General features: G+C 35.1%; 1 protein-coding gene across 1 annotated transcript in view; it reads left to right on the top strand.

Annotated features, from left to right (window-relative positions):
* TRRAP (transformation/transcription domain-associated protein) overlaps positions 1-11,846 on the top strand; it is a gene marked incomplete at its 3' end in the record, with an annotated part of 60,618 nt that extends 48,772 nt beyond the window's left edge. The window contains exons 44-56 of the mRNA XM_009583593.1: positions 1-14; positions 666-791; positions 2,755-2,901; positions 3,947-4,149; positions 4,847-4,968; positions 5,845-6,058; positions 7,039-7,218; positions 7,575-7,721; positions 8,414-8,533; positions 8,828-9,115; positions 10,547-10,684; positions 11,085-11,197; positions 11,711-11,846. The exon at positions 1-14 is cut by the window's left edge and continues 221 nt beyond it. Coding sequence (XP_009581888.1) covers positions 1-14; positions 666-791; positions 2,755-2,901; positions 3,947-4,149; positions 4,847-4,968; positions 5,845-6,058; positions 7,039-7,218; positions 7,575-7,721; positions 8,414-8,533; positions 8,828-9,115; positions 10,547-10,684; positions 11,085-11,197; positions 11,711-11,846 — 1,948 coding nt within the window. The remainder of the gene's footprint in view (positions 15-665; positions 792-2,754; positions 2,902-3,946; positions 4,150-4,846; positions 4,969-5,844; positions 6,059-7,038; positions 7,219-7,574; positions 7,722-8,413; positions 8,534-8,827; positions 9,116-10,546; positions 10,685-11,084; positions 11,198-11,710) is intronic.
* Between the last annotated feature and the right edge of the window lie 479 nt (positions 11,847-12,325).

Here is a 12,325-nt window from a genome sequence, read left to right as displayed (position 1 = left end):
CCCTACAGAACCAAGTATGTGGTATTTTCTTCCTCCTTTTATCCTTTATTGCTGCATAACTTAAGTGATTAAGGGCAGGGTGAAGACACTCTTTGGAATGTGTTAATATTCTGTTTTATGATTCCTGCATTTAACGGTCCATTTTAGCTTGCACTTTCAACCTCTGTTTAAAAGAAGAAAAGCTGAAATAAGCAATCATGTGGAATAGATCATTATCCATTGACATAAAAACTTAATAACCTGTGGCTGTCATAACTTTGGTTCAAGAAATGCATACTATAAATATAATGTGGTTTTGCAATTATAATTTTTCAGCTTCAGAAGTGCAATTTTTTAGTTGTTAAGCTTTGCTGTTTTGCTAAAACAGGAAAGGGAGATAGAGTGTAAAAAAGAAAGACAATAGTAATATGCTGTATCTTAATACAAACTGATTTAGATAACCTTTTCTTAAAAAAAAAAAATCTGTAACACTATTATAGAAGACACATTGGTTGTATAATGAAGAGGTTTATATAAATGAGGGATCTGCTTGTGTTATCTTTGTTTATTAGCAAGATAAAGTTCCGATGATGATATAGATGACTGTATGTTCACAGTGTAACTGTTCCTTGCCTGTTCTGTGACTAATGTTACCAAAAGTAAACACATCTCTCTGAACGCTGCAGGTACCTCAAGTGTAGCTTCAAAGTATGAAGAGCTGGAGTGCCTTTATGCTGCAGTTGGAAAGGTTATTTATGAAGGACTTACTAATTATGAAAAGGCCACTAATGCTAACCCTTCTCAGCTCTTCGGTAAGTTTCCCACATCTCTAGACGTATGTAGAGTGCCCGTTAATGAGTATGATCTTTGTCACGAGCTTTTATTTTCCATAAGGAAATTGAAATCTGATATCATGCAGAGGAAGCTGTGGGAAGCATTTGGAGCTAACTTGAAAGGCGAGCTTGAGATGTCTGTCATCTGTGAAGAAAGGGACTGGGGGGTTCATTGCATTCTGTCTTCTCCTGGTAGCTGACTTGGGAGCATTTATTGGAAGTGGAGAGCTGCAGCTGTGCTAGATGGAAGCCTTCTGTAATCAAAGTGCATAGGAAAAAGATGCAGCATTCAGATTAACCAAAGTATAAAGTAAAAGTTATTGGAAACTTGTTACCTGGAAAAAACAAAATCCTGCGGGTACTACTCTGAGATACAATAGAATATTTCAAGGAATCTGTGTAAACATTCTTACACGTTACTGCCTTATACTTTCTTTTTCAGTTGTTTTTAAAGCCTCATTTAGCAGCTGATTTAAATAGTGTTGGAAGATTTATGTATTTATAGATCTTGAATTCTCAGTAAGTAAGAAATTACAAAAATACTATTCTTTTCCTGAGTGGGCAAATCTGAATTTTTAGCATATACCATTCTGAAGAGCTGAAATGTGCTTTTCTTCTTCTTTGTACTTACCTAACTGGTAAGAGAGAGCTCAGCTACATATTACAATTACAATGATATGTTGGAATAATACAGTTTGGCCCAGAATGGGTTGTGTTGGTAATACAGACCTGAAATTGCACAATTTTGGAAAACTTGCTGATTTAAATGGCAAATGTCCTTCACTATTCTACTCTGTGATCTGTATAGATAGTTGTAGTTTTGCTTTGGGAATTGCCTATTTGTCAGATGTCGGGATGTGCTTTACAACAAACTAACCAAGAAAGATGTTTCTTACACTGTGTCCAGAGCTCACTTAAAAGCAGCACTACAATCTAACCATCCGGTGGTGCATATCTTATTAATTCTGTGTTTAAGAGGCTGAACTTTGTGTGCCAAATTTTGTGCATACCTGAGGAGGGAAAGTAATAAAAGCTTTTGAAGCAGCCATTCAATGAACAAAGCACGCTTCTATAAATATTGTTGTAGCTTTTCTTGAATTATGACGTTGCAGTAAGGAAAGGGATAGCTGTAGGTTTTTTAGATGGTATAGTTTGACAGGATGTGTGTACTTTTTTAAAGAGTTAAGTATTTTAAAGCATAGATATTGCTAAAACTGACTAGTTTGCATGTATATGGATAAGCTAGATATTAGGATAGGCATTGTTAACAACTGTGTGTAATTTGAACGGACTGTGATCTTGTAGGCATTGTGCTGTCATAAAATGTGCAGAAATTACCCGTTTCAGTAGCGTTAACTTTTTCAATCTACAGTAACTGATTTATGAAACTTCATAAAGTTTCTAGATTAGAAAACCAAGATGTAATTTTTAAAAAATTTTATTTTTAATTACTAAACTCAGGCCTATTCATGTAAAAGTTTTGTAAAAGTTTTGCCACTTTTTCCTACTAAAACAAATGTGCAACATTAGGAGTAGTTTCATTTTGCCTGGTTAACTATATCTATCTATCTATCTATATTTTTTTTTTTAAGGACTTGGAGAAGTGCCTGCTCTCAATTCCTCTCTTTCTGTCCTCCCTTGCTCCCCCTTGCCCTCCATCACATACTTACATACAGAACTTTAAAATATTTTGATAATGCAAAAATAACTTTTTAGTTTTAGACTAAAGACTAAAGTTGAAACTGAAACTTTTCTTCAATTCTGTCCAGATTTCTAGTGTTTGTAACTTGGGTAGTCCCATGCTGCTTTCATGGCAGGACAAAATACAGCTAGAAGATTTTCCTGTGTTCTTTCATAGAATGAGAACATCCACATTGAAAACCTATATCTTACTTAGGTCATGCTCAAGTTCTACTTCCTTACGTATTATTTTAATCTATAGGTACTTTAATGATTCTGAAGTCTGCGTGCAGTAACAATCCCAGCTATATTGACAGATTGATTTCAGTTTTCATGCGATCTCTGCAGAAGATGGTCAGGGAACACTTAAACCCACAGGCTACAGCAGGAACAGCAGAAGCAAATACAGGTATTACATAATATAGTTTAAGGATGTTAATTATTAGAAGTGTTGTAAAGTATTAAAATCTCTTCATCCTAAAGGGATTCAAATGATTTTGTGGAGTTTTGTGTGCATTATTACATGTTGAAAAATACTTCAGCATTAGTGAGAAATATTGCCAAAATATTGAAGGATAAAAATGCACTTTGAGTTCTTGTTACCTGCTTAATATATGAATTTCAGTATTAACCCAAACATTTCAGTGAATGGTTAGTGAATATTTGTTGAGCTACAACATATATAGAAATACTGAAATTCTTCAAGAGTTTATAGTGTTGAGGGGAGAAGGGCTGCATTTTTTTTGATTGTTCTGTGTTTTCACTTTCTTTTTCCCCCTCTCACTCCTTCCTGTTTGATAATACTGGAACAACTGTTTGTGAAATTAACTTGTTGGAGCTGATGCTTTTATTTTTATCTTAAAATAGCATTTCAGTCTGTACGATTCTGTCTATCATCAAATGAATTAGGTCATAAGTCATTGAAAAAAATAAGATGTTCGTGTAGAAGAAAATTCAGTGCTAGTAAAAAGCACTGTAATTTATTAATGAATAAGCTACTGAAGAAAATACTTTGAAAGAATTGCTGCTGTTAGATTTCCAGCCCATATTTTAATTAGGTGAATGAGAACCTTGCAGATTTTATTAACACTGAGAAACAATTGGAAAATTATTAAACTTGGCAGATAAGCAAGTCAGGAAATTAACAGAAGAGAATAGGTGTGCTGCATGATATAGTATTTTTTTCGCAAGTTTAATTGCAGTTTTTCAGTACTGGGGTTCTGTAATACCTTTTACCAAAGATATACTGAAATGAAACCACACAAGCTTGCCTTTAGGATTTTGAATGGATTTGGTTTTTTTTTTTAGAAGGAGTCGGTCTCAGTTGTTTAGGAATGGAAAGTAGTAATTCTGAAAACATTATTTCTAGGCATATATTTCCTTATCTTGAAAATTTCTTTTCTAGGCATTTTATAGGTATATACACAATTCTAATCCTTTTTATGCATCCATAGCAGGTACAAGTGAACTGGTAATGCTAAGCCTGGATCTTGTCAAAACTCGCCTGGCTGTGATGAGCATGGAAATGAGGAAAAATTTTATACAAGCTATTCTAACATCTCTTATTGAAAAATCTACTGATGCCAAAATTCTTCGTGCAGTGGTAAAAATAGTGGAAGAGTGGGTGAAAAACAATTCTCCAATGGCAGCTAATCAGGTAAATTGAGAAGATAAAATCATTATTGCTCTCACAATACTAAATAACTATAAGCCACTGTTATAATTCATCAGTTTTTGACAGTGAGGTTTGTAAGGATCTGTTAGATATGTTTAGATGCCCTTGATGAGGTTTGGATTATTTTGCATCCCGTGTGAAAGTAGCTGGAGTTAAAGATGCTTAGCATTTTATAGGCTTGTATGAGGTGTTTGATCTCAAATGCTGTTTTGCTGAGAACTTGTTTTAAAGTAAAAGTTTTAAAATATGTTTCACATTAAGTTGGATAGAGAGATTCTTCAGAAGGGGGATGACTAATGCTGGTTTAAATCGTGTTATTCCTGTAACATTTTGTGGCCTCCTCAATTTGCCATGTTTTCTCTTAGAGTTGAGTACTTGACAATCTAGTGCTGTATAAAAAGACTTACACTTTTTAAAATATACGTTGGATTTTTGTAATCATTGAACAGCTTAAACCTGTTTTTAGTCATGATTTTAAAATTCTCTAGCATATATTAGAAGGATAAATGCTTGAGTTATTTTTATTTTTAAGAACTATGACCTTTTACGAAGCTAATTTTCAGTACTTTAGAAGTGAGAGAGTGATACAAAGGATGGCTGAGGTGTACTTTGAATGTGCGAGTTCTCTGCATGTTTTAAGATGAATTGACAAAATTAATCATGTTGTCTTTTAACGCAGACACCTACTCTCCGGGAGAAGTCCATTTTACTAGTGAAAATGATGACTTACATTGAAAAGCGTTTTCCAGAAGACCTTGAATTAAATGCCCAGTTCTTAGACCTTGTTAACTATGTCTATAGGTAATTACAGCAATTAATCATTTATTGCAGCTTATTGGTTCATAATTTGTACCATATATGACCTTTATAACATGCTATCAATCTTTTTAGGTCTGAATTAAGTAATCTTTTTTTTTTTTTTTTTTAAATGCAAAATTGATTCATTTCACTGAGACCACAATATATATTTATGGAAGACAGTTTGAAAATAGATATTCCTTAGAAAGGATTTTATCTCCACCGCCCCAACCTCTTCCTTTCCCAAGATACCAGGGCATCCTTGTAGCTGGTTATGTTCTAAACACTGTGGTGACAGTTGAAATCTGTTTGTCTTTTCACATCCTTAGGGTATAAAGATTTTTTTTTTTTTTTTTTCTTTCTTGGAAATTCGTTGTAAATTATACTTTCAGGAGAGTTACTTTGCTAGCTAAACTGGCAGGTTTTGTAACAAGACAAAATAATTAAAATAGTTCCCTTATCAAAAAATGCCAGGTATTTAATTTTGTGCTGATGATTCACATTATTTTGAGTTACTGTTTGCTGCTGCTCTGTTTTCTGGTTAACTGTGCAAAGCCCTGGTGTGGACATGGTGGTCAGAAGTTTTTATCAATTATTCTCATTTGGCATTTCAAACAAGATACAGATGTGGCTGAAATTGTTTCACAATTATGATAAGATTTTATCCAGAAAGAGTTTTTACGATAGTTCTGGGGCAGTTTTCTAACAAGCAGCAATATTTTCTTTGCTGTTTCTCTCAAAATGCTGCACCTGGATGCATGCCACACCATGTGGGTTTCTACAGAATGTCACCTCTCTTGATTTTTAGTATTTTATATACACAAACCTAGAAGGCTTCTCTTTCTAATGTCTCTGACACTTCGTCTTTATTCATTTTAGGGATGAGAATCTTTCTGGTAGTGAACTTACTGCTAAACTTGAGCCAGCATTTCTTTCGGGTTTGCGTTGTGCCCAGCCACTTATACGAGCCAAATTTTTTGAGGTCTTTGACAATTCTATGAAACGTCGTGTTTATGAGCGCCTACTTTATGTGACCTGTTCTCAAAACTGGGAAGCAATGGGAAATCACTTTTGGATAAAACAGTGCATTGAGGTAGGGAAATTATTTGTATCAGAAATACATTTATAATTAGAGAAGTATGTTTTATTCCCCATTTTTCTTGGCTGTGTGTAAAAGCATTATGCAATGTGTGTCTTGTAGTATGTATTATCTATATCAAAGCTAAAAATACCAAATCTGCTGCCTCAGATACTTCCAGTGGTGCTTAAAAATAAATACAGTGTCTAAACCATGAGATAGTGATGCTTGGAAAGTGGCTTTAATATCAACCTTTAAAGTCTATTTTCTCTGTGAAAACCTTAATGACCAGGTTAAGAAAATCCATCTCTTATAAATAATGGTGATTATAAAAAACACAAGAATTGTTATAGTAGATGATTTCAAGAAAACTGTTAAGACTAGAGTGTCTGCTCTGGTGGTATGACTGTTAGGTAGGATTGCATTGAAATGAAATTGCATTTTTGGTTGGTTTATTTAAAACAAGATGGGACCAAACCGCTTTCTTTTTTTTTTTTTTTTTTTCCTTTTTTTTAGCAATTTGCATATTAAAACATGAGTTTAAAGTGACTGTGAGGATAACTTTGTAGTCTTAAAAGTATTAGAACTCCTTCCAGAGAGATAAAAACCAGCACTGTGGTTTTTTTTTTTTCCCCCCACATCCTTTTTGGGAGGACTTTCATTGTAATGGGGGGAGTCTGTGTACATTAGCTGATTAAGGGCACTAAATATACGTGTCAAAAAGTACAAAATACAGAATTTAGGCATAGAAGTTTCCTATTTCTTCAGCATTTTCAGGAGAGGCTTAAAAACAATCTTGAAAATAAAGTCATGAACTTTGAAGTGGTGACAAAATGTGATCAGATTAAGATGAAAATGTGTTAGTGTATTTATTGAATAAACATGATAAATAGGCCTTAAATATATTATTGCAACATTAAACCATAGTGATGTTTTCCTTGAAATACTGCAGTAAATGTATATTTAAAAACTCTCCTTGCTTTTTAATGTCTTAGCTCCTGTTGGCAGTGTGTGAGAGAAATACTACAATAGGGACGAGCTGTCAGGGTGCTATGCTGCCCTCTATCACCAATGTTATCAACCTGGCTGACAGTCATGATAGAGCGGCATTTGCTATGGTAACCCACGTCAAACAAGAGCCTCGTGAAAGGGAAAACAGTGAATCCAAAGAAGAGGTAACTTACAGAAAATACTGTAGAAAAAGAAATCTTTTTGATGAATCTTCCTAGTTTCTCATCAAATCAGTTTGGAGGATATGTTTTGAAGATGATGTGCACAGATTGTTGAGTATATCTTGTGTTTAATACATTGTAGTTTAACCATGCATGGGTCTCAGAATTTGCATTCATTCATTTAGCCTTTTCTTTACTATAGCACTATAGCGATTCTATATCTGAACCTGAAGAGCTAGCAGAAATAAATAGTGAGACCTGAAATAAGTTGATTGGAAGAGTATTTTGTATTTGCTTGGAAAAAAAGCAACAGTACTTAGAAAATACCTGCATGCTTTGAATTGTTTACTTCTGTATAGGATGTTGAAATAGACATTGAATTGGCTCCAGGAGATCAGACCAGTACACCTAAAACTAAGGAACTTTCTGAGAAGGACATTGGCAATCAGCTGCACATGTTGACCAACCGGCATGACAAATTTCTTGACTCTCTCCGAGAAGTGAAGGTTGGTACAGGTCGTTGGTTTCCTGACAAATCATTTTAATACTGAAATCTTCAAACTGACCTGATATGCCTTTTTTTTTTGCCTTTTTTTATCTCAGACTTCTGATATTTTTTTTTTTTAGCTGATGTTTTTTTCTGTAGATATTTCTTATAATCTGATGTAATTTCTTATTTGCACAGGGTAAAAAATTCTTAAGCCTTCACTTAATTGCTAGTTGTTACTGTTTCCCTTTCCTACAAAGTTAAATTTCATCCTCCTCCACCTGTAAGTGTATTTTAACTGTTCAGTTAAGAAAATAGTGATGGCAAAGACAGGGTATACGATCAAAAAAGTGTATCGACATCTTATGTTTAAATAATTTCTAAGAAGATAATTTTAGCTGAAAGCTGTGTTGAAATAATTCTCACAGTAGTAACAGCTCTATCCAATTAACTTGATCATTCCTATTACCAAAATCATCAACTTGTTTCCTTTTTCCTTTTTTTTTTTTAAAGATTACAGTAATGAATCAGAGTCTCAATCAACATGAAAATAGGATTAAATTCTTGTTACAGTAGTCTGTATTGCTAAAGAAAACATATGTTGGTTGGAAAAGGCATTTGCATTACTGCTTAAACAACTGTGTAACTGAACTGGTTTTCCATAGTATTAATTTGTATTTTTCCCATTTATATACATATCTTTGTTTCTAGACTGGAGCGTTGCTGAGTGCCTTTGTTCAGTTATGTCATATTTCTACACCATTAGCAGAGAAGACTTGGATACAGCTTTTTTCACGACTTTGGAAAATCTTGTCTGACAGACAACAACATGTGAGAATTTCTCCTCGCTTATGAATTCCTCATTGTAAATGGTGTTTCAGGAAAATGTATTTGTGTGATAAGTGACTTGTTCACTTGCTTTGAGAAGTTTGCCATTCTTTGTGACTAGTGAATGCTGTATACCTCTATCAGTACATCTTTTGAAATAAATAGGGCCCTTCAATTTACAAAGAGAAATGTACTTATCAAATGATTGTTCCCTGTATTAACAAGATTTTAAATATAAATTCTCTAATTGAAGAATCTGAATGAACAGATAACTATCCTTTATGTTTTTACTTCTAGGCTCTAGCAGGTGAAATAAGCCCTTTCTTGTGCAGTGGTAGCCATCAAGTACAGCGAGATTGCCAGCCGAGTGCACTGAATTGCTTTGTGGAAGCAATGTCACAGTGTGTTCCTCCCATTCCCATCAGACCTTGTGTCCTGAAATACTTGGGTAAAACTCACAATCTCTGGTTTCGTTCTACACTGATGCTGGAACATCAAGCCTTTGAAAAAGGACTCAGTCTACAAATCAAGCCTAAACAGACAACAGAATTTTATGAGCAGGAAAGCATAACTCCTCCTCAACAGGTAGTGTTATATTAATTGAAATACTTTATGAAATGTGAAGAGAAAAACACAGTGACGGTGTAGTACAGTAGTATCATAGAATCGTTTAGGTTGGAAAAGCCTCTAAAGATCGAGTCCAGCCGTAAACCTAACGCTGCCAAGTCCACCACTAAACCATGTCCCTAAGCGCCTCATCTACACGTCTTTTATATACTTCCAGGGATGGTGACTCCACCACTTCCCTGGGCAGCCTGATCCAATGCTTGACAACCCTTTCAGTGAAGAAATTTTTCCTAATGTCCAATCTAAACCTCCCCTGGCACAACTTGAGGCCGTTTCCTCTTGTCCTATCGCTTGTTACTTGGGAAGAGAGACTGACCCCCACCTCACTACGACCTCCTTTCAGGTAGTTGTAGAGCGCGATGAGGTCTCCCCTCAGCCTCCTCTTCTCCAGGCTAAACAGCCCCAGTTCCCTCAGCTGCTCCTCATAAGACTTGTGCTCCAGGCCCTTCACCAGCTTCGTTGCCCTTCTCTGGACACGCTCCAGCACCTCAATGTCCTTCTTGTAGTGAGGGGCCCAAAACTGAACACAGGATTCGAGGTGCGGCCTCACCAGTGCCCAGTACAGGAGGATGATCACTTCTAAATCTTTGTATTTAGAAGCTTGTTAAAGTAGTGTTGTGTTGTGGTTTTTTTTTTTTTAATTCAGTGAAGAAATTCCTGTCGTGTGTGTTTGTGAATAGACACTTGCAACATTTGACTACGTTGTGTCTTACCTACTTCTCATGCTTTTCTTTCATCTGTCATTGATATTTTCATATTTTTCTCTCTTTCTCCCTTTTTTACATCTGCTCTTGACACTGATTTTCTGCAGCACTGTAGAACTGCATTTTTGCCCCTAATTTTAAATCTCGAGTAGAAGTCTGTATTGTCTCTGTCTCCCTCAAAGGGAGTATGCTTTCCCTAATCAAGTCTGTTGGTATGTGACCTTAAAGAATTACTAGCTAAACAAAATTGAGTTCCCTGTAAACAGGTGCTGTTGTGTTTAGTAGTTTGTCAGGTAGTTATGATCTACCTCGGCATGTTTGTGATCAGCTGAGGAAGCTAAATATTACAGATTCTTTTTACATTAAAAACCAAATTGTTGGCTTGTTAAACGATTTTGTTTTCTATGATTTGATCTGATATATTAGGGAATACAAGGAAGAATCAATGTACAAGCGATAGGTGTGGTGTTTTTTTTTTTTGTCATGTAATGCTGTGTTGTTGTTCTCAGTACTCGGTTGTTACTAATTGCTTGCCTTCCAGAGTTTTAAGAAGAGTTTATATAAACACTTCTCTATTTCCATGTCTTTCTCAATTTGCCTCAGTGTAGAACATACGGTTTTGCTATCTACTATGCTTTATAATGGCAGCTTGACTGTGGAGAAACATGTGTGCTTAACATTCTAGGAAATACTGGATTCCCTTGCTGAGCTCTACTCTTTGTTACAAGAAGAGGATATGTGGGCTGGGCTATGGCAGAAACGCTGTAAATTCCCGGAGACAGCAACAGCTATTGCCTATGAACAGCATGGCTTTTTTGAACAGGTACACTCTTGATATAAGAAATGATTTGAGTAGTTCTACTGTCAGGATGAATATTCTGGTCAGCAAGCAAATATTCTGAATATTAATAAACAGCTTCAGTCTTCTAAAATAGAAAGTGCCACAGCATCTCTACTGGCTAAAGTAGCAGTTTAAGGCCATGTAATATCTAGATAAGGGGAGATTTTTTGAGCACATCCATCAGTTTTGCATGACATTTGTAAAGCTGCCAAATAATGACTATATTCAGGAATGAGTTCACACATGCTTTTCACCTTTTTTTTTTAAAAAAAAACCTTAGAATTTATAAGAGTTTTCTTATCACTTTTTTTTAAAAGAAAAGAATGTTGAGTTAATGTGTATATAGCAGATGGAAAAATAAAATGGTTTGAATTTTATTTAGGCACAAGAAACTTATGAAAAAGCAATGGAAAAGGCTAAAAAAGAGCACGAACGGAACAATGCTTCCCCTTCGATCTTTCCTGAGTATCAGCTCTGGGAAGACCATTGGATTCGGTAAGACTTTAAAGCTGATACGGAACAAGTATTTTTACCCTGCAATAGAAGTAAAATACCCTGCTGGTTTAAAGCATTAGTTACGAGAATAAACTTAGCTCAGGACTTAGCTCAGATACAACGGAAACTTAAGGGAATAAAAAAAGGTATTTTTTTCACTCCCTTAACTAACCCTCCGAAGTCATATGCCCAAAGTGTTGTAAAAATGTAATTTGCTATTGGTGGAAACAGACTGGAGCTAAAACTTGTTTTCCCTATTTAAAATGGTTGTTCTGGGAGACACAAGACACAGCTTTTCCCTGTTCACAGATTTCTGTATTACAACGGGTAATAAATAAATAAATAATATTTTAAAAAACCTTCCCATCTGGATAAAACCTTTGCGGTGCTTGCAAAGCTGTTCATAGACAAACAAATATGCAGATAATATTCTGATACACAACATTTATAGTCACTTTTATTGAAATTTTTTTTTTTTGGTAACCAAATTGACAATGATTTTGAATTTCTTAGTTGCTCAAAAGAATTGAACCAGTGGGAACCTTTGACAGAATATGGCCAGTCAAAAGGTCATATAAATCCTTACCTAGTACTGGAATGTGCATGGAGGGTCTCAAACTGGACTGCTATGAAGGAGGCTCTGGTGCAGGTGAGTGAGGGCTTTTTATGCTAATGTTTAGTTTCTTTGTTCATTTTACTGATTACATTTCTGACAAGTCAGCATTACAGTCCATTTCACAGGCACAGTGAACTGCTCTTTGGAAGTTTTCTTTGATGTCCCAGCACACAGCTGGGTATTTTGGCAATTGAAGCATGTCATTTCAACAGACAAACTTGGTTCTCTTTCCTATCTGTTTATAAAGCTGCACTACGTAAGAAATTTAGCCAGGGCAGGTGAAAGATACGGTGCATGGTAATGAGTCATTAAAAAGCAACAAATGCTTGCCACAGAAGCGTGTGCCAGCAGGGATATGTGGAGAAACTTAAAATAGAACCTTTGCAAGTATATGGTGTTATTTAAAATAATGCAATATTGGGGTGGGACATTTTTTGTATTTTACGCCTTTACAGGAACTTTTTATTTATTTTATTGCTTTATTTATTACTTTATTTATTTTTATTTATTTA

The sequence above is a fragment of the Fulmarus glacialis genome, unplaced genomic scaffold, assembly GCF_000690835.1.
Source record: "Fulmarus glacialis isolate BGI_N327 unplaced genomic scaffold, ASM69083v1 scaffold2338, whole genome shotgun sequence".
Classification (NCBI taxonomy): Eukaryota; Metazoa; Chordata; class Aves; order Procellariiformes; family Procellariidae; genus Fulmarus; species Fulmarus glacialis.
The sequence above is the reverse complement of the archived record's forward strand: the minus strand, read 5'-3'. Positions and strand labels throughout refer to the sequence as shown.